General features: G+C 30.4%; 8 protein-coding genes across 10 annotated transcripts in view; 5 read left to right on the top strand and 3 right to left on the bottom strand.

Annotated features, from left to right (window-relative positions):
• The window catches only part of Dgk (diacyl glycerol kinase 1), a 150,606-nt gene extending 147,687 nt beyond the window's left edge, over nt 1–2,919 (top strand). Inside the window, exons 14-18 of the mRNA XM_033347762.2 lie at nt 9–133; nt 225–512; nt 626–827; nt 915–1,096; nt 1,173–2,919. Coding sequence (XP_033203653.1) covers nt 9–133; nt 225–512; nt 626–827; nt 915–1,096; nt 1,173–1,262 — 887 coding nt within the window. The 3' untranslated portion in view covers nt 1,263–2,919. The remainder of the gene's footprint in view (nt 1–8; nt 134–224; nt 513–625; nt 828–914; nt 1,097–1,172) is intronic.
• A 3,308-nt stretch (nt 2,920–6,227) lies between these two features.
• On the top strand, nt 6,228–10,980 carry Ge-1 (Enhancer of mRNA-decapping protein 4 homolog Ge-1). Its single transcript, XM_033347752.2, has 9 exons — nt 6,228–6,412; nt 6,521–6,593; nt 6,889–7,094; nt 7,168–7,547; nt 7,626–7,894; nt 7,980–9,619; nt 9,716–9,923; nt 9,990–10,280; nt 10,358–10,980. Exons 2-9 carry the CDS (start codon nt 6,538–6,540, stop codon nt 10,545–10,547), a joined length of 3,240 nt encoding a protein of 1,079 aa, XP_033203643.1. The 5' UTR covers nt 6,228–6,412; nt 6,521–6,537; the 3' UTR covers nt 10,548–10,980.
• Nucleotides 10,981–11,997: 1,017 nt separating this feature from the next.
• On the bottom strand, nt 11,998–13,804 carry LOC117164613 (rRNA-processing protein UTP23 homolog). 2 transcript variants are annotated; one of them, XM_076619921.1, is made up of 4 exons: nt 13,666–13,804; nt 13,302–13,439; nt 12,919–13,151; nt 11,998–12,835 (listed from the first exon to the last, which is right to left on the bottom strand). In XM_076619921.1, exons 2-4 carry the CDS (start codon nt 13,419–13,421, stop codon nt 12,403–12,405), a joined length of 786 nt encoding a protein of 261 aa, XP_076476036.1. In that variant the 5' UTR covers nt 13,422–13,439; nt 13,666–13,804; the 3' UTR covers nt 11,998–12,402. The 2 variants fall into 2 exon arrangements, with proteins under 2 accessions (XP_076476036.1, XP_076476037.1); XM_076619922.1 differs by lacking the exon at nt 13,666–13,804 and adding an exon at nt 13,524–13,633.
• Nucleotides 13,682–14,515, top strand: SmD2 (small ribonucleoprotein particle protein SmD2). Its single transcript, XM_033347756.2, has 3 exons — nt 13,682–13,820; nt 13,998–14,253; nt 14,330–14,515. Coding segments are annotated over exons 1-3 (363 nt in total). The 5' UTR covers nt 13,682–13,818; the 3' UTR covers nt 14,435–14,515.
• Nucleotides 14,516–14,604: 89 nt separating this feature from the next.
• LOC117164614 (proteasome subunit alpha type-6) lies at nt 14,605–16,002 on the bottom strand. The gene is made up of 5 exons (XM_033347754.1): nt 15,842–16,002; nt 15,581–15,675; nt 15,337–15,418; nt 14,782–15,211; nt 14,605–14,709 (listed from the first exon to the last, which is right to left on the bottom strand). The coding sequence occupies exons 1-5, from the start codon at nt 15,915–15,917 to the stop codon at nt 14,652–14,654; spliced, it is 741 nt and encodes a 246-aa protein (XP_033203645.1). The 5' UTR covers nt 15,918–16,002; the 3' UTR covers nt 14,605–14,651.
• Nucleotides 16,003–16,523: 521 nt separating this feature from the next.
• Nucleotides 16,524–19,063, top strand: Galt (Galactose-1-phosphate uridylyltransferase). Its single transcript, XM_033347765.2, has 7 exons — nt 16,524–16,799; nt 17,399–17,458; nt 17,537–17,706; nt 17,789–17,994; nt 18,063–18,291; nt 18,363–18,579; nt 18,660–19,063. Exons 1-7 carry the CDS (start codon nt 16,784–16,786, stop codon nt 18,905–18,907), a joined length of 1,146 nt encoding a protein of 381 aa, XP_033203656.1. The 5' UTR covers nt 16,524–16,783; the 3' UTR covers nt 18,908–19,063.
• Uba4 (Ubiquitin-like activating enzyme 4) lies at nt 19,047–21,313 on the bottom strand. The gene is made up of 6 exons (XM_033347764.2): nt 21,139–21,313; nt 20,678–20,859; nt 20,273–20,486; nt 19,845–20,143; nt 19,298–19,765; nt 19,047–19,225 (listed from the first exon to the last, which is right to left on the bottom strand). The coding sequence occupies exons 1-6, from the start codon at nt 21,141–21,143 to the stop codon at nt 19,074–19,076; spliced, it is 1,320 nt and encodes a 439-aa protein (XP_033203655.1). The 5' UTR covers nt 21,144–21,313; the 3' UTR covers nt 19,047–19,073.
• Nucleotides 20,768–23,783, top strand: LOC117164681 (ras-related protein Rab-39B-like). 2 transcript variants are annotated; one of them, XM_033347897.2, is made up of 4 exons: nt 20,768–20,902; nt 21,574–22,015; nt 22,547–22,656; nt 22,765–23,783. In XM_033347897.2, exons 2-4 carry the CDS (start codon nt 21,908–21,910, stop codon nt 23,201–23,203), a joined length of 657 nt encoding a protein of 218 aa, XP_033203788.1. In that variant the 5' UTR covers nt 20,768–20,902; nt 21,574–21,907; the 3' UTR covers nt 23,204–23,783. The 2 variants fall into 2 exon arrangements, with proteins under 2 accessions (XP_033203788.1, XP_033203786.1); XM_033347895.2 differs by lacking the exon at nt 20,768–20,902 and adding an exon at nt 21,348–21,499.
• The last annotated feature ends 278 nt before the right edge of the window (nt 23,784–24,061 follow it).

The raw sequence follows: 24,061 nt of genomic DNA, 5'->3' as shown, positions 1-24,061 counted from the left end.
AACTTCAGATCGTGTCCAATTCGAGCATCAACCAGCCGTAGGTGTCATACCATTAGGGACAGGCAACGATCTTGCGAGGTGTTTGCGATGGGGTGGTGGTTACGAAGGAGAAGCTATTCATAAAGTACTCAAGGTATGTAAATACCATGATAAAAGATCATTCTTACACGGACAGTTAAAACGAGGTTGATGCATTTAAAATTGCCGTGTGAAATAATTTCTAGAAAATAGAGAAAGCGACACCTGTAATGATGGACCGCTGGCAGATAGAAGTACTTGATCAGAAAGATGAGATGAAACCAAATCAAGACAGTATACCGTACAATATCATTAACAATTACTTCTCTGTGGGCGTGGACGCCGCGATCTGTGTAAAATTCCACATGGAAAGGGAAAAGAATCCCGAGAAATTCAATAGCCGGATGAAGAACAAACTTTGGTACTTTGAGTACGCGACAACGGAACAATTTGCTGCCAGCTGTAAAAATCTTCACGAAGATCTAGAGATCATTGTACGTAAATGTTTCAAATGTTTAAGATGTCGTTTAAAAAGATGGTTAAGATTAATAATGAATTTTGTTCATCCAGTAATACCGATTGTAATCTCGATATTTCTCATTCACAGTGTGACGGGACACCGTTAGATTTAGCACACGGACCTTCTCTCCAAGGTGTCGCATTATTAAACATTCCTTTTACTCATGGAGGTTCCAATCTCTGGGGTGAACACCATACGAAACATCGACTTGGTAAACGGAAGAAACGACCAGACAAAGAACTAAGCACCAGCAGTTTTAATTCCGTAGATCTTACAGCCGCGATACAAGGCAAGTGCATAGACAATGTTTCGTGATCGTTTAACAAGTTAGATAGACGTAGTTAGAGCAAATGAAAAATAAGTGTAATGTTTACAGATATTGGAGACAATCTCATAGAGGTGATCGGTTTGGAAAATTGTTTGCATATGGGTCAAGTGAAAACTGGACTTCGTCATTCCGGTAGAAGGTTGGCACAATGCAGTAGTGTCACCATCACCACCAGCAAACGTTTCCCGATGCAAATCGATGGTGAGCCATGGATGCAGGGTCCATGCACTGTAAGTTGATCCTTTGAACACTTAGTAATTATTTAATTATATCTACCGATCACTTATAGATCTTTTATTGTTCCAGATTCACATAACGCATAAAAACCAAGTACCGATGTTAATGGCACCGCCACCGGAAAAGGGTCGAGGCCTCTTCCGTTTCTTAAAGAGGTGAACTTCAATATTATCAAATAACGAAACTGGAAAATCGAAATAATCGACTCAGTTCTCGATCAGAACGTAGTCTCGACGTCGTCCCGCCTGTTTTATCTTATCTTAATTAAAAGAAAGGGAGAATGAAGCGTATCAATTCGGTCGTACTTAACACAGCTTCAATGCTCGTCCGAGAGCATGGAACGAGCTTCGACGTAACTTAGGTATTCTTGTGTACAGTATTTTTGAGAATAATAATAAAGCATCGCTCGTCTTAGTAATAGGATTAGCGGTAGACTCGTCGGTCATCGATACCGATGTATGATCGTTTTGTATACTATGCGGAGATACGCCGAATATGTTTTCTTCTCTTCCGTTTCTCAAATTCGTGGCTTGAGTCTACCGTTTCAAATGTGCAAGCAAATACGAGGTTGTACTATTACAATCGAGCGTATAATTTATATACCGACATAACGGATTGTACGGTATCATGCAAAAGAGAAAATAATCTCGTACGTAACGTTATCTAGATAATATTAACGACAACTTCTTTAATCATTCTTTTTCTTTGTACAACACTTAGATATATCGTAAGGGTTTTATTTCTCCATAAAATATCATAGTTGAAGATATGCAGATCATATTCTTTAGATGAATAATATTTGTTGTAAGTAAAGAGTATAAAATCTAATTTTATATCGATCAAACGTTGAGTATGTATCTGTTGTACGTTATTTTATATTCTACTTGCTGTTTTTTGATCTGCATATCCTCGACCAGTCTTGTATCCGTTTACTTTTATAAAGAAAAAAAAAAGAAAGGAAGAAGTTTATCGCATTAACGGCGCATGAAACTATTCGAATCGCTCCTCTTTTTTGCACGACTCCGTCCAATAATCAAAGATCTTCTACTTTTCTCTCTTAACGTTAAGATTTTTGTACGGAAGCTTAGTCGTAACTGCTTAGACATAAATCACGATAGATTGGTTTTATTTATTTATTTATTTATTTATTTATTCGTCCGAACTTATTTATTTATTCGATGGCTCTCAAGACGGAGCAGTATATCGTAAGCATATCAGCATCAGCAAACCGAGCGCGGCTATAAATTAGCGCCGCGAGGTTCAGTTGTTCCGCGTTTGTCTTTTGTATGAATCGCACAATCAAAAGTTACGAAAATTATGCGTATATTTTCGATTTGATGCGATGTAGCTTGTTAATCGGTGCAATAGTTGCGCGCTCTTATAAATTAGTCCCTTAAGTTTCTCTTCAACATATTGTTGTCTTTCTACACGTTGGCCATCTCTCGATCGATACGCAAATAGAGTTAGCACTTTTTTAATTGTACGCGTATTAACGCGCGTCGAACTATTAAAACATAGAAGTGGATTACAGTGGACATATTAAATATCATATTGCTAAATAAGTAGGAGACAAACACAGATATTATAATCTACTGCGAAGTTTAATCAAAAATCGATTCAGCCAACGTGTTACGTATAATGATCAGTATTGTGGTATGGAATTTATAGGATTTTTCATAGAATTCTTCTACGACTGCATCAGCACGCACTTCCTCGTTGTCTGTACGAACGCTTCTATAAGTACATTTGTAATTTTCATAGCCTCGTTTCCATGAGTATTCCAACTTATTTACCATTAAATTATTTATTTGCCAGAAATGTTTGGATCATTTCTCCAAAGTATTTTTCAGATCTTCCGTCCGATAATAGAAGTAATTAAAAATATAGGTTGCATTTTTTATTTCCGAGCACTCGCAACTCACATTCGTTTCGCGTTATTCCAAAATGTCAATTTTAGTAGACGAATCTAATCGTACTTTGACAAAAAATCGACACGGCAGTATCGAGTAGAGTATACTTGATGTTACAACATGCCAATGTCGTCATGTTCACTCGCATTATTCTGATTTGTATCTGCTTATTTCGCTTTAGTATCGCGTTTCGAGATATTTATGCTTTTGTATGGAAAGTGTAACGAAAAAGTACGACACCAAGTATATGACATCCCGCAGGGACCATCACAACGTCGAAAAATCCATGTAATGATTATAGAATGATGTTAAATTTTATCTTGTAGCAGTGATGACCATTAAGCCTGATGTAACGTTTCAAAATTGAAGCAACGTCAGCGATGTCTATTGTATCCTCGAATTCTTTCAATTTTATTATTTATTTTGAAAAAAGCATAGATCCTTCTGTTCTCTTCCATTTTTCTTTCATATTTAACAAATTTATCATCTGTTATTCCTTTGATCGCGTACAAACGCAGAATATACATTGCTCGAAATGAATTCCCACGAAAAGACGTTCTAGAGGCAAGCGTTTACGAGTCAATATTTTCAAGCATGTATTTCTCGATCGTTTTACGTAGAGGAATTGATATACAATTTATTCATCGCGCAAATAATGATCGTTTCCCTTATAATCGTTATATACGCATATTTCCCTTAGCGATTATATGATCGACTATAATATAATATAGTTGCTCTCGTTAGACGAATCGAAATATTACGCTTACGTATAATGATACAACCATTAAGGTCTTAATCGTTAAGTTGTTATTCATTAGCAAACAAAAATCGGATGAAAGAAGTACGACAGAATACAAATAAATACATATATCGTCGTGCTTCTTCGTCGCGAAACTGTGAATACTATTGGCACAATAATTACAAATATTGTTTTTCTATTGGATTGGCGCAGTGTCTCAGTGTGCTTGTCATTGTAATAATGTTATGATATAAGGAAAGACCCAAAAATCAAAAAAAGAAAAAAGAAGAAAGAAAAAAATGACAAAAAAAATATGAGAAAAGAAAACAAGTATATTCCCGTGCACAGCAGCGTGAGAAACCCACATCACCATTGCCCGAAACCGAAACGAACTTTTTAACCCTTGATGCGAAATATCGATTTCCTCGAGATAGAAATACTTCTATTCTGATTCATGGATTAGTAAATATAATACAGGGTGATCCATTTTTTTAACACAATTCATACGTTTTCGAAGAGTATGGAAACCGAAGATCACGGTAAATTTTAATTAATAAATACATTGTGAACATGTCCCTTGACCCTTCTGCGTCAATTCTTCTTACTCAAACACTTTTAAACTTGAATTCGTTTTTTTTAAATTTAACATATTCCTATGGTATAGTTATTATAACAGATATAACTGTTGACGTCTTTAAATGAAACGCCCTGTATATATAAAAGTAACACATAGTAACATTGACAATAGCGCACGTCAATTATTCCTTTCCTTTTATTACTAAGCGCGCTCCATGATTCATAGTGGAACCAGTAAGTTAAAGGAACAACGTTGTTATCTTCAGCGATGAAATAAAAACATCTTACTAACGAAAACGAGAAAAGAAAGAAAGTAAAACGTGTATTTCTCGTTGATGATTAAGAAGGCAGAAAAAAAATATTTGAATCGTACGATTCGAGTTGAAAATTCAAAGAAAACGTTGCCTCGGTGCCTCGAATATTTTAGTCTAAATCGTTGCGCGAAGTATGACTGGAGACATGACAGAATAAAAATTACGCAGAAACATTGACTCCTTTGTCGATTTTCAAAAATTCTCTTACGTGATATCAATCGAATTTCCATTACCTTCGATCCTGTCGAAAAACTTTTTCTTTCGTTTTTAAGTTAATTTTATTCTAGGAATGTTTTTATTAATTAAAATTTTTATATAAAATAAATACACGTAAATGATTTCAAGGAAATTTTCTATTTCTTATAGTTTCGTGAATATAGTTTCATGAATAGGCTCAATGCATTGGGCTAATGAAATATGCAGTCTTAAATAAATAAGTAAATAAGTATTACATTATACGATCTTACAACTCTCATTCAACAATATCGTTACAACTTCTTAATAATTCTTCTACAACAACTCTCTTACAACTCTTCTCTATAGTACATACTCGATTTCATATACACAACAAACAATTTTACGACGTGTATTTAAATGTCCACATGTCACCATGCATCAGTTTCCACGTGTATACGTATATCGCTTTTCAGGCTTATCATTCAATTCTCTAACATAAACATTTGATCTGTATTGCTCATTGTCAATCCTTAATCCTAATCCCCAAATCGTCACCTGTATCCGCACGTGATTCATTCCTTTATACATATATACATAGTAATTCGACCTATATTTATCATATACTATATAAGTGATGCAAATTTGAAATTCAGAAAAAGATTTTTTATCATTACGTATTTTATTATTTAACCGGTTTTTATTTAAGATTTTTTACTTTTCTATCGCAAAAATCAAAATCGAAGAAAGATTTATATATTTTGAGATTTAGTTATCGGAGGAACTTGTCGAAATAAGCAGAGAGGGTTAAAAAACGAAAGAACGCTTCATTGGGATTTGTAACAGTTAAGCGCGATTGAAAGATATTCAAATTAGAGAAATTTACTGCCACTTTTACTGGGTCTATGTACGTTTGAGCACTACTGCCATTTTCCAAAAGATAGTCATATATGAAGAGAAAAGCCTGTCTATTATAGTGTATTATACGAAATAAAGTGTAAATTACGATACAAGATTCTCTGCGAGTATCTATTTCAATAAAAAATATTCTATGTAGAACATTGATTATTAAATCTTATAATGAATATAAAGTATCAAAAAGATATATTACATGCTCCGTATCATATACAATACATATATACCTATACATACATAGCTATAAACAATAAATTATAAATTGAGATTGCTATGTATTACTGAAAGTATAATTCTTTAACATAACCGATATAATTATTTTGTAATGTATTTGGTTGTATAATGTATTTTGGTATTAAAAAATCATCTTCCTGTCTATGCAATCTGAAAAATTTACTAATTATATACATACTTAGTGATTAAAACGCTTAAAATTACGATAGCTTAAAGCGCCACATAGCGCGAAATACATAAAATACCGTCAGTGCACTTCCGGTCCATTTTTCTGACAAGTATCTGATAGCTGTCTGACATTTCGTTTTTGATAATTTCATTGAACTATGTACATGAAACACGTTATTTATTCGCATCGATGAAATAATAATTCGCGTATGTTTCATTAAAATAAAAACCGCATCATCAAAAAACACTTTTACAATCCGGCAAATATATGCACGAAAGGTAAGACTGACAAAATATCGTTATCAGGCGTGCCACCGGCTGGGGTTAGAATTATCCGAATTCCGGCACGGTAATCGCCAAAATTTTATTAATTTTATCATTTTTTAGAATACGCTATCACGTTTATGAAAATGATCAAAACGGGAGAGGATAACCTAAATCTTCAATATCAGCAAACAGTGTAAGTATTTATTGAAATTTAGCTTCATTTCAGTTATAAACGGTAGAATTTCCATTGATAATTTTTATATATTTTTATACGTCTTTCATTCATAACATTTGATGCCTTTGATTTTTATCTATCTTGGTATTACGCTATATAAACACTATATAAATATCAAAAGTGTAATCTTTAAATTTTTTTATGTTAATTTTCTGATCTTTATTATTAAATTTATCAACTTAATTTAATTTCTATTTTATTGCTCAATTTTCTTTTTTCATATATATATAAAGATCTTTTCCTCTATGTTTAGAGAATTCACTGGACAAGAAAATCAACATTCAGTTGAATTATATAGTAGCAATGTTGTTGTTATTCCTTCACCAGGAGGTCATAATCACGGTAGTTCAAAGGTGAAGTTAAAAAATATTGTTGATTTTACATGGGAACATAACTTTTACCCAGGCCAATTATTAGCTGTTCATATGTCTGGGAAATATTTAGCTTATGGCATAAAAGGTAATGGTAAATTTAAACTTAAATTATAATTATTTTATTGACCTTCTAAATTTAAAAAAATAACATTATTTAGTTGGTAATGGAGGAGGTATGGTTAGAGTTGTATACAAAGAATTGGAACAAAGAGCTCTGTTAAGAGGAATGCGTGCAGCAATACAAGATCTGGCTTTTGCACATGTTTCTAATGCAATTTTGGCATGTGTTGATTATTTGGGAAACCTTTTTATACATACCATTGAATCAACACCACCAGAATTGTTATGTAGTTTATTGCTACAAGTAGATGCAGAAGATATATCTCCTACTAGTCATCGTGTGATATGGTGTCCATATATTCCTGAAGATGTACCATCAGATGGAGATAAAGTTTCAAAGCTTTTAGTTCTAACTCGTGGTTCCAAAGTAGAGTTGTGGTCAGTTAATACTGTTTCGGCAAGATTCAGATCAATAGAGGTGAATGTGTACCTTACTTACAGATTATAAAATCCATACAAAATGAACAAAGTATCCAACTGTTTGACTAAATGATAGGCAATTGATCCAGCTGTGAAGGAAAATGGAGGCATGTTGGAAATTGATCAACATTCTGACACAATCATAGAAGCAACATTCAGTCCAGATGGCACAGCCTTAGCTACAGCTAGTTTTGATGGAGAAGTCAAATTCTTTCAAGTTTACTTACATAGTAATTCTCATGGTAATCAAGTACAACCTCGTTGTTTACATCAATGGAGACCACATGGTGGACGACCGATTTCCTGCTTGTTCTTCCTAGATGACCATAAAACATACCATCCAGAGTAAGCAATATGTAACAGAATATTTTATTGAATTTATTTTATTATTAAATTAAAATAATCACTGTAACTGTATTTTGTTCCACAGAGTTCAGTTTTGGAGGTTTGCCATAACTGGATGTGACAATAATACAGAATTAAAAGTTTGGTCTTGTGAGGTATGGTCCTGTTTACAAACCATTAAATTTGCACCTACACCTTCTACCGGTAAATTACCAGTGTTAAAAGCCGGCTTAGATCTTAGTGCAGGATACCTTTTATTATCAGATATATACAATAAAGTTCTGTACATATTAAGTCTTACAAAAGATAATGATGAAATAACATCAGTAAATACAATATCAGAGTTCCTTCTCCCGTATCCAATACTGAGTTTCGGAATTGTTGATGCTGGTTTATGTAAAATTCGTCCTACTGCAGAATCGCTGGAAGACTTATGTCCTTGTGAAGAAGATACTGAAGAGCAACTTGTTATAAGGATGTATCTAGTTCAACCAAAGTCATTACAAGAATGTCATATCACTTTTAAGCCTGCCTCACAAGTGAGTGGTAACTGCCTTATGGACACACTAACTCATAAATCACTGGGCTACTCTGAAGACACACGAGATATGGGAAATGTTAATCATAATGGAATTTCAGTGGAAAATTGCGAAGAAAATCGTTCCTTATCTGCCACACTTGAGGCAACAACAAATCACAATGCTGGCTTAAATTTAATGACGCCAGATGCATTCAGCTCACCTGCCAAAAAAGAAAATAATGAATTAGATTCTCGCCCTAGTAGCCCAGAATTAGGTAAAGTGTTATCTGCTAGTCCCTCACTTGCACAAGCAGTTCAGGCTCTAAATGCAACAGACCCACCATTAGCCACAAATGAGTTAGAAGAACAAGCACCTGCTAGTAGTGGTAGTAGCCCGTCGAGAGAAGTAAGAGAAATTTTATCTCTTACAAAAGCAGATGAAGAACCAGAACCAGAAAATAAGCCAAAAGATACCAATACTGCTGATGAAGATTGGCCTAATATCCCGATGGTATTATTAAAAGATGTAAGCAGACATGCCATGCAGGAAGCCGATGGATTCACAAATGATGAAGAAAAAAGAAAAAGATTAAAAGACGAATCGAAACCAACAACGCATACTACAGGAAATACTGAAAATACATGGCAAACAACAAACGAATTGAATACTCTCGAACTAATAAATAAAGTAGAGTCAATTTTGGAAATAATTCAAGATCAACGACAGGAATTAAGAGAGTTAAGTACTGAAGTGACTAGATTAAGGCAAGAGACACCAATTTCGACGCGAGTAGAATCTGCTTTAGCACGAGCTTCACAGCAACTAAATGCAACCTTAGAACAAACATTATATAGCCAAATGGCTCGGCAACACGATTTTCTTAAGACACTTGAAACAGCAATGAAAGACAAAATTGAAACTACCTTACCACGTATTATTGAAGACACAGTAGAGCCATTAAAGCATCAACTTAGATTAGATTCTGCTCGAATGGATGAACTCTTAAAAAAGAATTTGACAGAACTCATTAATAGTAATCATATAAAAGACACACTTGCTATGGCAGCAGTGAATGCAGCAAAACCAGCATTAGACGCAGCATTTAAAGAAACCTTTACAAATGTTCTTTTACCTGGCATGGAAAAAGCATGTCAAACAATGTTTAAACAAGTACAGGATGCTTTTGTTAGGGGTACTCGTGAATGTAAGATATTTACGATTGATAATACGATTTAAGGAAAATACCAATTATATTTGAAGGCTAATTTCGTATAAAACATTTTTCTTTTTTTTTTTTTAGACCTTCAAAATGTGGATGCAATTGCAGATAAACAATATCAGCAAAGAAATGAACAACAAAGTGAAGCGCTATCCGCATTAGTTCGCGAAGAGTTACAAACAGAATTAAATAGAGGTTTAATTATTCTCCAAGAAGGAACAATACGTACAATTCGTGATTCTATTAGAGATAATTTAAACCAACAACTTACTGAGATCACAAATGTGCGGTAAGTGTATTAAAAACACTATATCAGTTTCCATTAAATGGTGAAATTAATCGAATATGCTTATAGTTCTCGAGCTACTACACCTGCTATACCAGTATCAACGGTTGCTGATGCTCAAGCGCGAGTTATATCTCTCCTCCAACGAGGACAGTTAAATGCTGCCTTCCAACAAGCTCTAAGTGCTAGTGATTTAGGCTTGGTAGTACTAGTTTGTGAAAAAACAGAACCTTCTAGAGTATTTTCTTCTGTAGGACCTCAAGGTCAAACCTCAAGATGTATTTTACAACAACCTGTAATTCTTTCACTTGTACAGCAGTTATCCGCAGATTTAGGACACCGTACAGAACTGAAGCATAGGTAATAGAAATATCTTTTATTATTAGTGCTTAACAATGTTAGATAAAAATTTCTCATTCTTTATGATTATTTATTAGGTGGCTTGAAGAGGCGATATTAAATTTAGATCCTAATGATCCAGTAACACGAGAACATATGGGTACTGTGTTAATGACTTTGCAATCTCAGTTAGCTGCTTTTGTAGCAGCTAATCCAAGTCATAGTTCTATACGGCGTATGAAAATGTTAGCTATGGCTGCCCGTGCACTTTTTAATCAACAACCTTGATGTTATATATGTATGGAATAGAAAAGACCCATTGACATCAGGTTTTACATGTTTTGTTTAAAAAATACTTTAATCTGAAAGTAATATTCACATTATCCCTTCATGTCAAGACTGGCAGTAATTTACATAGAATATAAAAGAATATTGTACGAAGTTATCGTTAGCAGTTTACACAATTTGTCGAAACTCGCGCCTATAATTTGATTTTTTATAAAGTATACACATTTACGAAGTATTCGAGAGTTTACCAAAAAATTATTTTCTTGATCTTACATATAAACAAATATATAAATGTATTATACAATATAATTAAAGAGCGTGATATAAATGAGATTGTCATTAAAATAATGGCACAATAAACAATAAAAACGCTATATGAATTTAAATTATTAATTATTTTATGAATTATCAATAAAGTTTTATTAATCACCAATATTATTCTATCAATTGGTATTGAAAAAATTCTCTATTAAATTTTATGGTACATAAAAAAGATTTATTTTTAATTATTATAACTCTATCTTTTGATAGCATTTTTCTGCGAAATTATGCTATGTACTGTCTTTATATTTAAAATGAATTTTAAATTAGGATCTTTACATATAATTAATGTATATTCTCCTAATTCTCTTAAATGTTAACTTTGTATTAACCTATAGATAATACATTTCATGACATATTGTATAATACACATTAAACTTCTCATACGCATGAAGATACAGTAGCAATTAAATTTTAATTAGAATTTAACTTGTAATCTTAAATGACTTCCTTTTAACGAAACGATGTTTCAGGAATTTTGTGTTTAAAACTATACGTATTTTGAAGTATTTCTATTCCATATTATTTTATTTTATATCTGTCTCATTCATATTTTCTTTTATCTAATATGCTGCTAACTGTAATGTAACAAACCAAGATATTCTATATTTCTTACTATGAAAAAATAAACACTTTGAAATTAATAAATTGTATCTCAAATTTTATAATATATTATACTAGTATGTGGGAGAATTTTAATGCACCTTATTAATTAGTAATTTCTCTAACGTATAAGAGCATATAATCAAGACTTATTTTTTATTTATGTATTACTCTATATCGTAAAATGTATATTTTCAGTATTCCAGTTTATATAATTGTTAAATGAATGTAAATAATGTGCAATTTATATGCATTTATATTTCCTTCATGTTTTCTAGGCATAGAAGTTCCTAATTCAAAATTTACGTCGTGTTCCTTATATGATTAAATATTTGAACGAGAATGTAATATATGTATAGAGTGAGTATTATTAATTTAGAGTATTCATAGAGTATTATATCTTCTTTATCATAATATCTTACTTTAAAGTGATGTGATTCCATTTACTTATTTTTCTTACTTTAAGCGTAATTATTAGTACTACTTGAATAGTATAAAGGAATATAAAGAATAGGACATTTCAAAATACAATGAATAATTACATATATTAGTCAATAAAGTTGAATGCTTAGACATCTTTTACTATACAATATTGTAAAAAAAAATTGTTGAAATAATTTTGTAATGTACATCAATATGAGATTTTTCAGTTCTATCTTCCAATGTGTTCTTTCTTTGTTACACAAACATAAATAACATAGTTGTATGATACTTCATGTATTTACAAGTAACAATTTTACTAGTAAAATAAGTATACTTATATTTATAAATGGACTCATATAAATACATTACGACACAGCTCTAATTACTGCAATTTTGTAAGCTGAAAGAAATAACTGTATCATAAATAAAAGGGAATTTGCATAAATTTTAATAATTTATACAAGTTTTATGTATACGTGTCCTTTTTTCATTATGTATCTTTTTCAAATTATTTTGTGCTTCCTAACTGTGTATTCTTTACTTCTGCAATCAATGCTTCTTTGATATGTGCTGCTATTTTCATTTTCTTTCTCTTCTTAACTCTACCAGATATTTTTTCTTTAACATTTTTTGGAATTTCTGTTTGTGATTTACTCTTCTTCTTCTTCAGACAACTGAGAGGATTTGGGCCCCCTTTTTTCTTCTTTTTTAGTCTTACTTCTGTTTTATCAGTTACTCCAGCTACTTCTTTTAGTACTTTAATATTTTCTTTCTCCCATTCAGTCATCCCTAATTCTTTACGAATATTTTCAGCATATTCACGACTAGCTTGTGAAGGTGCTTCCAAAGTTGGTGCTTTACCATGCAAATACATTATTGGTACACCTGGAATTTTTCTCAAGTAATCCTGAAGTTCTCTGTCTTGCGTAGCTATAATATATCTGAAAAAAACATAACAGATATATATACATATATGTATAGTATCACTAATTTTAATTTCCACCCATTGAAATTTTTATTATACCTAAATGAATTATTTTTTCCAACCATAGATAGTAAACATTTTGTGCCACTAATTGAATGTTTTTCATGTCCACATTTATGTATAGGATATTGTTTAACAATTTGCATAGCACCACTAACTGCTTTTGAAAATGAACTTAATTTTTCAGTTTCCAAAATGATACATGGTGTAGTTAATAATTTTACTTCAGATTGAAAATATTTTGATAATTGATCTTGTATATTAAATTTATTCTAAAAAAAATTAAAAATTATTACAGATTCAAGTCACTTGTCTTCATTAATTTATAAGTAATTATATATATCATTTTCTATTCTTTATATACTGAAAGCAGACATCAACTTTAATTACAGTAACATAAAATAATATATTTAAATGCAAACCTCTAACGCAGCCAAAGCAAATGTGCCATCAATAAGAACTTGAAACGGAGATCTAAATTTGAAGTTGTTAATAAAAAAGCTTAAATTTTTTCTCGCTTTTTTCTGTCGATTTGTTTTCATCTTATTTTCCCAGCTAACCTTAAAATGTGTCACATTTATCTTATACACATACAGATTTAATCTTCGAAATAATATGATAAAATATTATTAAACATTGTAAACCTTTATTTTAAATCGACAAAAATACTAAAAATTTTAACCACTAAATAAAGAGCTTTGCTTTTTCAATGTATTTCATAAACACAAATTGTGTATATATATACATATAGAAAGATTACTCAATATGCAATATAACATAACCTACTTTCAGAGGTGATCGGAATCGGAAGTGAATAGAAGTAAACTGAACGTTGTCTTGCTCGTTGATTTGAAAACATAGTTATTACTTATATTTTGTGTACTATTCCTGAGAAAAATTTTGCATTATCGATTTCATTCGTAACAGAAATTCATCAAAATGTAAATGTTTATACAAAATTTTTTATCGTTTTAACAGTAATTTTTGTATTTACACAAAGCTTAACCTTACTTTTCTATTTATATGCTATCTTTTTGTGTAAATTTTATCTGAAGGTTATAACTTTTCTCTTTGAATTCCTATTAGCAATTTTCTAACAGAACAACTTTTATTTTTAGGTCTTCTTTAACTAAGCCAAAATCTGAAATGACTCCTGAAGAATTAGCAAAACGAGAGGAAGAAGAATTTAACACTGGACCACTTTCAGTATTAACTCAATCTGTGAAAAATAATACACAAGTTTTAATTAATTGTAGAAATAACAAAAAATTATTAGGAAGAGTAAAAGCATTTGATAGACATTGTAACATGGTTTTAGAAAATGTAAAAGAAATGTGGACTGAACTTCCACGTACTGGTAAAGGAAAAAAAAAGGTAATATAATATAACTATGTGGTATTGAAGCAAAACTTATGATTGACAGTATACTGAAAGCTTTATTTTTATCTAGGCAAAACCAGTAAATAAGGATAGATTTATTTCAAAAATGTTTTTGAGAGGTGATTCTGTAATTCTAGTTCTACGAAATCCTTTAGCAACAGCATCAGGAAAATAATTTTACCAATATCTTCACTATTTTATAACTTATAAATAAGAAACATGAATTTGAAATAAATTTTTTAATTTAAACTATAAATGTGTATAATTTATTCGTGTTAACAATTATATCTTGAATTTAATATAATATACTTTCTCTTATATTTTAAGTATAAAAATGAAACAGTGTTAAGTAGGTCATGACATTTATTTGTAATGAATTATACAAAAAATCATTAATCTTTTTCAGCAATTGCAGTAAGATGCTTATCAATTTCTTGTTCTGTTAAAGTTCTGAAACATAAAAACATTTCATACGTTATTTATTTACAACAATTTTATACATGAAGTAGAAATAATATTTACCGAAATTTGGGATTGTCCTTTGATACTACCCCAACTTCTATCTCTGTTGGCTTAAAATCTACTGATAAAACAGTAGATAAACAAGTAATTGCTAACTGTATTGTTTCATCATGATCATAGTTTTGTTTCTTCTTTAACTTTTTTTCCAGATAAGAATTAGCTTCAGTTTGTTTAGCACCAACAGAGATGGCTCTGTAACCACAATAATATCCTGCAGGATCAGCCTTATAAACACAAGGTCCTTTTTCTTTGTCATATGAAATAAGCATCATAGAACATCCAAGAGGCCGCATTTCTGCATTTTGTGTATATACTTGACTGATATCTGCAATACGTCTGCATAATGCATCCACAGGAATTTCATATTCATACTTGTATTTAAAATGAGCTGCTTCATATCTTGCACGTTGAACTTGAGATCTGCTATCGGCTAAAATGCACAACAAAAACAATATATCTTTAGTACAAAAAAGATCTAGATATTTCAAATAATAATGATTGAAAAATTATATAACAAATCTTTAGGATAATCATTTTCTTTAAAACTTTACTCACCTATCATGCCTGTCACAAGGCAACCGATATGCTCAGTGAGTTGAAAAATATGAGTAACACTGGAAGCATCAAGCAGCTTATCCTATAAACAAATATCCTTAAATTTAATAAGTTTCATTTGTATTCTTTGCAGAAAAATCTTTAAATGTTACTTTAAAATACTATACTATATACTGTAGAAAGAAGAGAATAATATTATAAAGAACTACTAGTAATAACAGTATAGTGATAGAGGTTATCTTACAGGCACTTTCTTTTGTGTAGCAAAAACAGCTGTGTCCACTCCTTTTACAGCAACAGATGTCAAACCACCTTGATTTATCGCTTTAAACGCATATTCTGCAAAATATTCCATACTTTTACTTAAAAAGGTTGAAAATTGCTAATCACGCCATGTCATGGTTCCCGCTTAGAAAATTCGTATAAGAGTTAGTACTTCGAAAGACAGCAACAAAAATTGAAAAACTGTTTATGTCTTAATGTAAAATATTTTCACAAATCTTACCTACTTGGTAAAGCCGCCCTTCGGGTGAAAAGATTGTAATATGTCTATCAAAACCAGCACTACTACCGCGCGCCATATTCGCAAATAATGTTAATGGTCGCGTTTAAAAGTTGCAGGCAACTATTCGAAACGTCAAATCATGCAAGGCGAGTATTAAGGTAATTTACATTAAACGACAGAAATTTTTACCGGAACAATTTTTACATATTCTTATATTCATTTAGAAAAGTAGACTTAAAATCAAATATAAAGATCTGACTTTCTAAGAAATTTGTAAAATTGTTTATTACTTATCCTTACAATTTTAATATATTTTTTAATATAAAATTATGCTCTTTATTATTCTGTATAAAAATCTGAATTTTATTTAAAGATTAAATTATAATTAAAAAAGATAATTGTTTAGTATTAACAGTTAGAATTTAAAAAGATATAAATTTTAAAATTTGATTTCAAAAGTAATATATTTTATTATGAATATTTCTCTTTTGAGAAATATACGTAGTAGCAGATTTTTTAGTATAATTAACTACGAAACATATTAGCATTCCTATGTCAAAAAATGAAACAATTTAAACCGTATTTTCTTTATTGGCAATGCACATACATATATTTGTTTATTCGTTTTCCTATAAATAACGCTTGCGATATCTTTTAACATCTTAAGCTTGTTCTGATCGAGATCGAATCTGATTTTACACCAACCATCTAATACGTAGTAATACGTGATACACATCGATATGTGTACACATTGAACATTAGATTTCGTAAGCAATGTAAATGTTATCATAAATTACTGTACTTGGTATAGTTACACAAATATCTTGTCTATGAAAACAATGACACGTATATCTTAAATTACTGCTGTCATTAAAAATTTTCCAGTACGCTAGTAGCACTTAAGCGACACTTGCGATACCAAAAGTAGATACCAAAGTACAAATGTCTGCATCAACAGGTAAAAATATTTTATATTAAATGAAAAATTAATCACTTAGTACAACAAATATCTGTAAAAGATAAAGGTAGTCGTTGTATTATTTATAAAAGGTACACATTATTAATCGCGTAAGGTTTTTTTCAAGTAAATAAATTTTAGAACATAAGCGTCGGTCATATGACCTTCCACAAATTTTGTTTTATTTTTTTTATATTATAAATGTGTAGTGGCATGTGAAACTAATAATAATTTTTACAGTTTATTGTACATTCTGTATGATCGAAATCAAAACAAAACCCGCGTGAGTCTATTGTGCATTATTTATAGTTCTGATTAAAACGAAATCCACATGACGATTAAAATTTGTATTACTATTCGTAGCATTCCAAAAGTGTAAGTAATGCGTGTATATGTATATAGTAATGAAGCAAAATACTTTTATATGATATTTTTAAATGTTTATATTGAATAATATACTTTAATGCAGTAAACTAATTGTAATTTTGTCAAACAAATTAATTTGCTGTAAAAATTAATTTAATACATTAATGTAATATATACATAATCTTATCCAAATTTTTTGTGTATATACATGAAGACATAATATTAATTTTCAGGTGATAAGAACAGCCTGAAAAATGGCACAGAAGCTTTAAAAACACAATTTGATCCTACTGGTTAGAATTTTTGTTCTTATGAAGAAATTATATCAAATTCAAGTTCTATGTATCATCTATTAGATCAATATTTTATAGAACATCAACATATTCGATATAATCCCTTAAAGGGAGAATGGGTACTAGTGTCACCACATCGAATGAAACGACCCTGGGGGGGACAAATTGAAACAAATATAGAAGAAGATCTTCCAGATTATGACCCTGATAATCCACTTTGTCCGGGCAACGTCAGAGCTAGTGGACAGGTAATGCATTTAAATAACTATCCTTTAACTTTAAAACCAGAATTGCACAACTTTTCTGATACTAAATGTTTTTGTTTTCCAGGTAACTCCAATATATGAAAATACATATTCATTTGTCAATGACTTTCCTGCATTATTGGAATCAGTTCCTAATCCATCAAAATCTGAAGATGAATTATTCCAAATGGATGCTGCCAGAGGTACTTGTAAAGTGATGTGTTTCCATCCCAAATCAAATGTAACAATAGCACTTATGAAAATTTCAGAAATTAAAGAAGTGGTTAAACGGTATGTTGGTAATACATTTAGTTTGTAGTATTGTAATATTTTATGTAATAAATGTCGTTATGATTTAGCTGGATTTTTGAAATGCTTGAATTGGGAGAGAAATGGACTTGGGTACAAATTTTTGAAAATCGTGGTGCTGTAATGGGTTGTAGCAATTCTCATCCTCACTGTCAAATTTGGGCTAGCTCTTTCTTACCAAATGAAGCTAAAATAAAGGATAGATACCTCAGCGATTATTATAATCGTAATAAAAAACCACTTCTTATAGATTATGTACAAAAAGAACTTTTCAAAAAAGTAAAGTACCATATTAAGAGAATTTAGATTTAGATCTTCAGATTTTTTAATTTGTATATTTTATGTTGTAGGAGCGCATTGTATCAGAAAACCGAGATTGGGTAGTTTTAGTACCATTTTGGGCAGTATGGCCATATGAAACTATGGTATTGCCTAAGAAACAAGTATCTAGAATGCAAGATTTATCAGAAAGTCAACAAGAATCATTAGCAGCTACTATGAAAATACTGTGTACAAAATATGATAACTTATTCCATTGCTCTTTCCCTTATTCTATGGGTTGGCATGGTATGGTTAAATATTATTGGATATGTTCATTAAAAAAGGTCATGTAACTAATCACGATATTTAATTGATTCTGTTTGAAGGAGCCCCAACTGGACCATATGTAAAACAAGATTATCCTTATTGGACTTTCCACGGAATTTATTTACCTCCACTATTACGTTCAGCAACTGTAAAGAAACATATGGTTGGCTATGAACTTCTTGCACAAGCACAAAGAGACTTAACGCCAGAACAAGCAGCAGAGAAATTACGAAATTTATCAGATTCCCATTACAAGTATCCAGAAACCAGTTTAACTAGTTCTGAGATAGAAGAGTATTCTAAATGAATTAATTCACTTTATATAACTATATATTTTTATAAATGTACGTGTTATTCACGTATATATATTTATAAAAATGTAATGTCGAACATCATGTAATTATACACATATTAATTTTAGTAGTAAAAATCAATAAACATGAAAGTAATCAATTACATACAATTTTATACAATTAATATATAGGAAATGTACAATCAATTTTCTTGCTCCAAGCATGAATGCCACCAATTACATCTTTTATTTCTAGATTACTTCCCTGAAATATTTCCTGAAGACTTTTTACAGCCTTTTGCGAATCATTCCCTCTTCTGCACATAACATATACTAGAACAAATGCACACATATTTATTATATATTTACAACTTCAACATAACATATTAAGCAAAATATACTTACAACTAGCATTATCATGTTGTTTTTGTATTTCCTGTATTCTACTTCTTATTAATGTTACTGTTTCGTTGTTATTAATATCACATAATGGTATATTTATAGAGTTCTTTAAATGACAGATGTCAAATTCTTCGGCTGAACGTACGTCAATTAAAATATGAGCTTTCGTGCCTAATTTCAATGTTGTGTTATATTCTTCCACGCTTATTCTTTCTTCCGTTCTTAATAAATTTAATTTCGGATCTTTATCATTTGCTTTTGCACCACAAAATTGTTCATAATCAATTAATTTGTGCAGAGTTGGATGTTCGCCGCAAACGGCACAGTTTATATTTTTAGCACGCAGGTTGATCTTACGAAACTTCGTTTCCAGTCCATCAAATAATAGAAGTTGACCGGATAGTACATGCGGAAGATCGAGTACTATCTTCAGCGCTTCTAATGCTTGTAAGACGCCAATAGTACCAACAGCTGCAGTTAAATTAAGTAATAAATATTTTTCGAATTAAAAATACTGAATAAATTAAATAAATTAATTAAAAAATAATACCTGGGCCAAAAACACCACCATCTCCACAGTTTGTTACTGTTTCTGGAGGAGGAGGTTTAGGAAATATACATCTGTAGCAAGGTCCATTGTAATTAAATACAGATAAATGACCTTCAAATTTTAATGCTGATCCAGATACTAAAGGTTTATTACTTAGAACACACGCATCATTCAATAAATAACGTGTAGCTACATTATCAGTAGCATCTACCACTACATCGTAAGACTTTATTATGTCCAGAGCATTACTGCTATCTAGTTGAATTTTATATGGAGTAACTTTAATGTCACTGTTCAAGCTAAAATTAGGAATATTTAGTTTAGATTATAAAAGTAGGGATATTTTATATCATGAATTTTACCATCAAATAAACATTTAATACATATACTTGTAAAAATCTATGCATATTATATTGATATACAAATACCGATTAAGACTTTCTGCAGCAGTATTTACTTTTGGTGTTCCAATACTTGTTTCTGCATATAATAATTGTCTATGAAGATTGTTAATCTCTACATCATCATAATCAATTATACCAATTTGTCCAACACCAGCAGATGCTAAATATAGCGCAGCTGGGCATCCAAGTCCACCTGCCCCTACGATCAATATTGCGCTATTCTTTAATTTTACTTGACCTGTGATTATATAATGAAAAATGTTAGAATTGAAAATAAAGACTTTATTATTATTTATATACCAAATTAAGAATACATATAGAAGAGAAAATATTAAATACTAAAGAATAACAGATTTTTGTTATATGAAATTCATATGATTTTAATTTAATATATATAATACATTTTAAAATTTTGTAAATAGAATACACCTTTAATAGCAATTTCTGGCAAAAATATTTGCCTACTATATCGTAATATTTCTTCGTTATTCAAACCGTAATCTTGTAAGATTTGTTTCTCGCGCCTTAAGGCAGCTAGTTGAGTTTCCTTCGTGCGTAACAACTCACGCAATTCAACAATTTCATCAATCAATTTCTTTTCGTTCATTTTTCTAGAAAAAAATTTAAAAATGATTTACTGTTCCACTATAAAAGGTTAAGAGTAAAATTAAATTCAAAATTTTTTATTACAGAAAATCACGTAGTTAGGTTATACGTACTAAAACTTATTCACAAAATTACTGGTTAGAAGGTTGTTATTACATAAGTAGCAAATCCTACATAAGAAACAATTCGTTATAGATAAAACTTAAACAAAGACGAGTGAAGATTATTATTCTAATCTTTATTATTTTATTATTAATTTCGAATACTATCACTTTTTTTATTACTTCATAATCAGTATACACGCATCTACTTGAACAGATATATATTACACATTCTGTGCCCTGTTCTACGTTTAAGATGCAAATGGCACTATGCTTTACATATTTAGTATACGCAAAAATGCTCGACTAATCTCTTAATTAACCTTTAATCCTTTCAACGTGATAGATAAAATGAAGAATTTATCGTTTCAAGTAGTGTAACAAAAATAGAGAATATTTTCGAATACTTACTTTTAGAGTTTAGAATAATATTCTTTTGTCCATTTTACTTAACTAGTAAAGAAAAGAAATCAATACTTTCTTTTAATTTTTTTGGTGTTCATTGATTGTATACAGATTTGTATTAAGTAAACTATAAATATGTGTAAGCAATATTTATAAATTAAATTATTATGTCTTTCAAGCTTTCTAGTTAAATCCGTGAAATGTGTATTTTAGGTGGCTACTATGACCGCGTGGTTCTGTGAGTGTCTCAAAGAATTAAAGAAGAAAGAAGCAGTGAAATTTGGAACTGCTAAAAACAGCTAGTTCGTTGAAAATTACGATGTGCTTGGTTTCAAAGATCCTTACGAGATCTACGTGTTTATTTGCACAGTGTCGTGCGCAATAAGTGCAGTACAGTCTTGGGCAAAGGTAGGAAGTTGATGATTAATGTCACGGTCAGCAAGGTTCTCACTCTTGACAAGTGCATACAAGAAAATCATGACTTTATAAGTGACAACTGGAGTATTGCTTGTGAAGAACTTTAATCGTAATATATACATACGTCAAGATGGTGGAACCAATTTTTGACTATCAATTTCGCCTGATACTTATCGGTGACAGTACAGTCGGAAAAAGTTCGTTGCTGAAATATTTTACTGATGGGAAGTTCGCAGAGGTACGCAGCGACTCTAACCGTTATTGTCAACAATGTTGATAAAAATGTTGATTTTAATCAAATCTGTCATGTTTTGTTCTTTTGTCATTTTTCATAATATCAAATAAGTTATACTGTAATTGATGTTGAAATCGAAGTTGAAATAGATTTTATGTCGTTGGAGTATTTCCAATTTTGCTGATCTAATAATATTTATGTAGTTGATTGCTATTTTTTAAATAAAGAATTCAGGACAGCATAAAAATGCTATGATATTAAATATGTTTGAAGAATTTTTGTCACGCAAATGAATTAGTTTTAATGTCCAATTATAATTATTATATACATTGTACAATTAGTAGGTTAATGAACAATAATAAACAAAACGGTATCTTTGATTGAGATACATTTTTATCTTTTATCTTGAATCTGTCATTGACTTTTATATAGAGTATGTTTTTTAGTAAATCAAAAATTATAATTCTTTTACAATTCAATGAGTTTATATCTGATATTATTATAGGAAGTATATAACGTATTTTATTTGATTAGCTTTCAGATCCAACAGTAGGAGTAGATTTTTTTGCTAGATTAATTGAAGTAAAGGATGGAACAAGAATAAAATTACAGTTATGGGATACAGCTGGCCAAGAAAGATTTAGGTGTGTTATATTTGTATTATATGTTTTTAGTAATTACGAATATATTAAAAACAAGATATGATATGTCATTGATACAAGTAAAATAATGAAATGTATTGTTTATCTTAGGTCAATTACAAAATCATACTATAGAAACTCTGTTGGTGCCCTGCTTGTGTATGATGTCTGTAATAGAGCAAGTTTTGAACATATTCCTCAGTGGATGATGGAAGCTCGTAGACATATTGAGCCACATCGCCCTGTATTTGCATTGGTAGGTTGTAAATTAGATTTAGTTACCAATGGAAGTAGGCGAGAAGTTTCAAAAGAAGAAGCAAGAGCTTTTGCTGATCAACATGGAGTACATCACATTGAAACCAGCGCAAAGACTGGAGTTAATGTTGAAGAAGCATTTCGAACAGTTACACAGGAAGTTTATAATAGAATACAGACTGGTGAATATAAGGTAGAAGATGGTTGGGATGGAATAAAAACTGGATTTGCTAGGCCTGGTGGTTTAGATTTTAATCTAGTCGAAGCAGAACCTGCAAAATCCTCTTGTTGTTAAGTTAAAATTTAATTTGTTATAAAAGCAAACAATGTTCAGAATGCAGTGGCACTATAAAAATTCATGTTTCTTAAGTTTTTCTAAATCTTGAGACATGTATATTAAGAGAGAGAAAGACCGAAAGAATACATTCAAATTTCCATATCAATTTTATTTGACAAACATGAAAAAAAATTCTATTCTTTAATAATTACATTCCACTGCATTCTCGTTTTAGAAGAAAGATTTACAACAAATTTAAAATGTGTATAAATCTTGATTAGACATTTTTGTACATAGCTTGTATAAACGAATGATTATATGTCATTGAAGTACACAGACATTGAACTAGAACTGTTTCTTATCTTATTTAAGGAACAAAATATCTCAATGTAAAGAAAGTTCATGTTCATAGTATAAATGTAGCTATAGCATTTTTATGAATTTTGTCATAAATTAATGATTTTGTTAATGATGAAAGAAAATAACGAATGTGCTTCTTTATCAAAATCATCTTTTAAATATTGTAATAATAGAGTATTATAGTGAATATTATATAAATTAAAGAAAAGTTTCCGAAATAAAAATGCAAATGTTTGTAGATCACGCGTTTTACATACAGAAGTTATTTTTTGTTTTTAATGACACAGTTTGTGATAATGTCACATATATATGAAGAGCCAAAATACATACATATATATATATTTGTACTGTTCATATTTAATTAAAGCCAAACAAGTTAATATATCAGTACTTATATCTTAATTTATGAAACAATATATAAGAAGCGATCTGTATGTGCTCTAATTTTAAAACATCATAAACTTATTCTGTAAATATTATATTATATAATTATGTCAAAATATTACAAGATCTTGT

The sequence above is a fragment of the Bombus vancouverensis genome, chromosome 7 (genome assembly GCF_051014615.1).
Source record: "Bombus vancouverensis nearcticus chromosome 7, iyBomVanc1_principal, whole genome shotgun sequence".
NCBI classification, from domain to species: domain Eukaryota; kingdom Metazoa; phylum Arthropoda; class Insecta; order Hymenoptera; family Apidae; genus Bombus; species Bombus vancouverensis.
The sequence above is the reverse complement of the archived record's forward strand: the minus strand, read 5'-3'. Positions and strand labels throughout refer to the sequence as shown.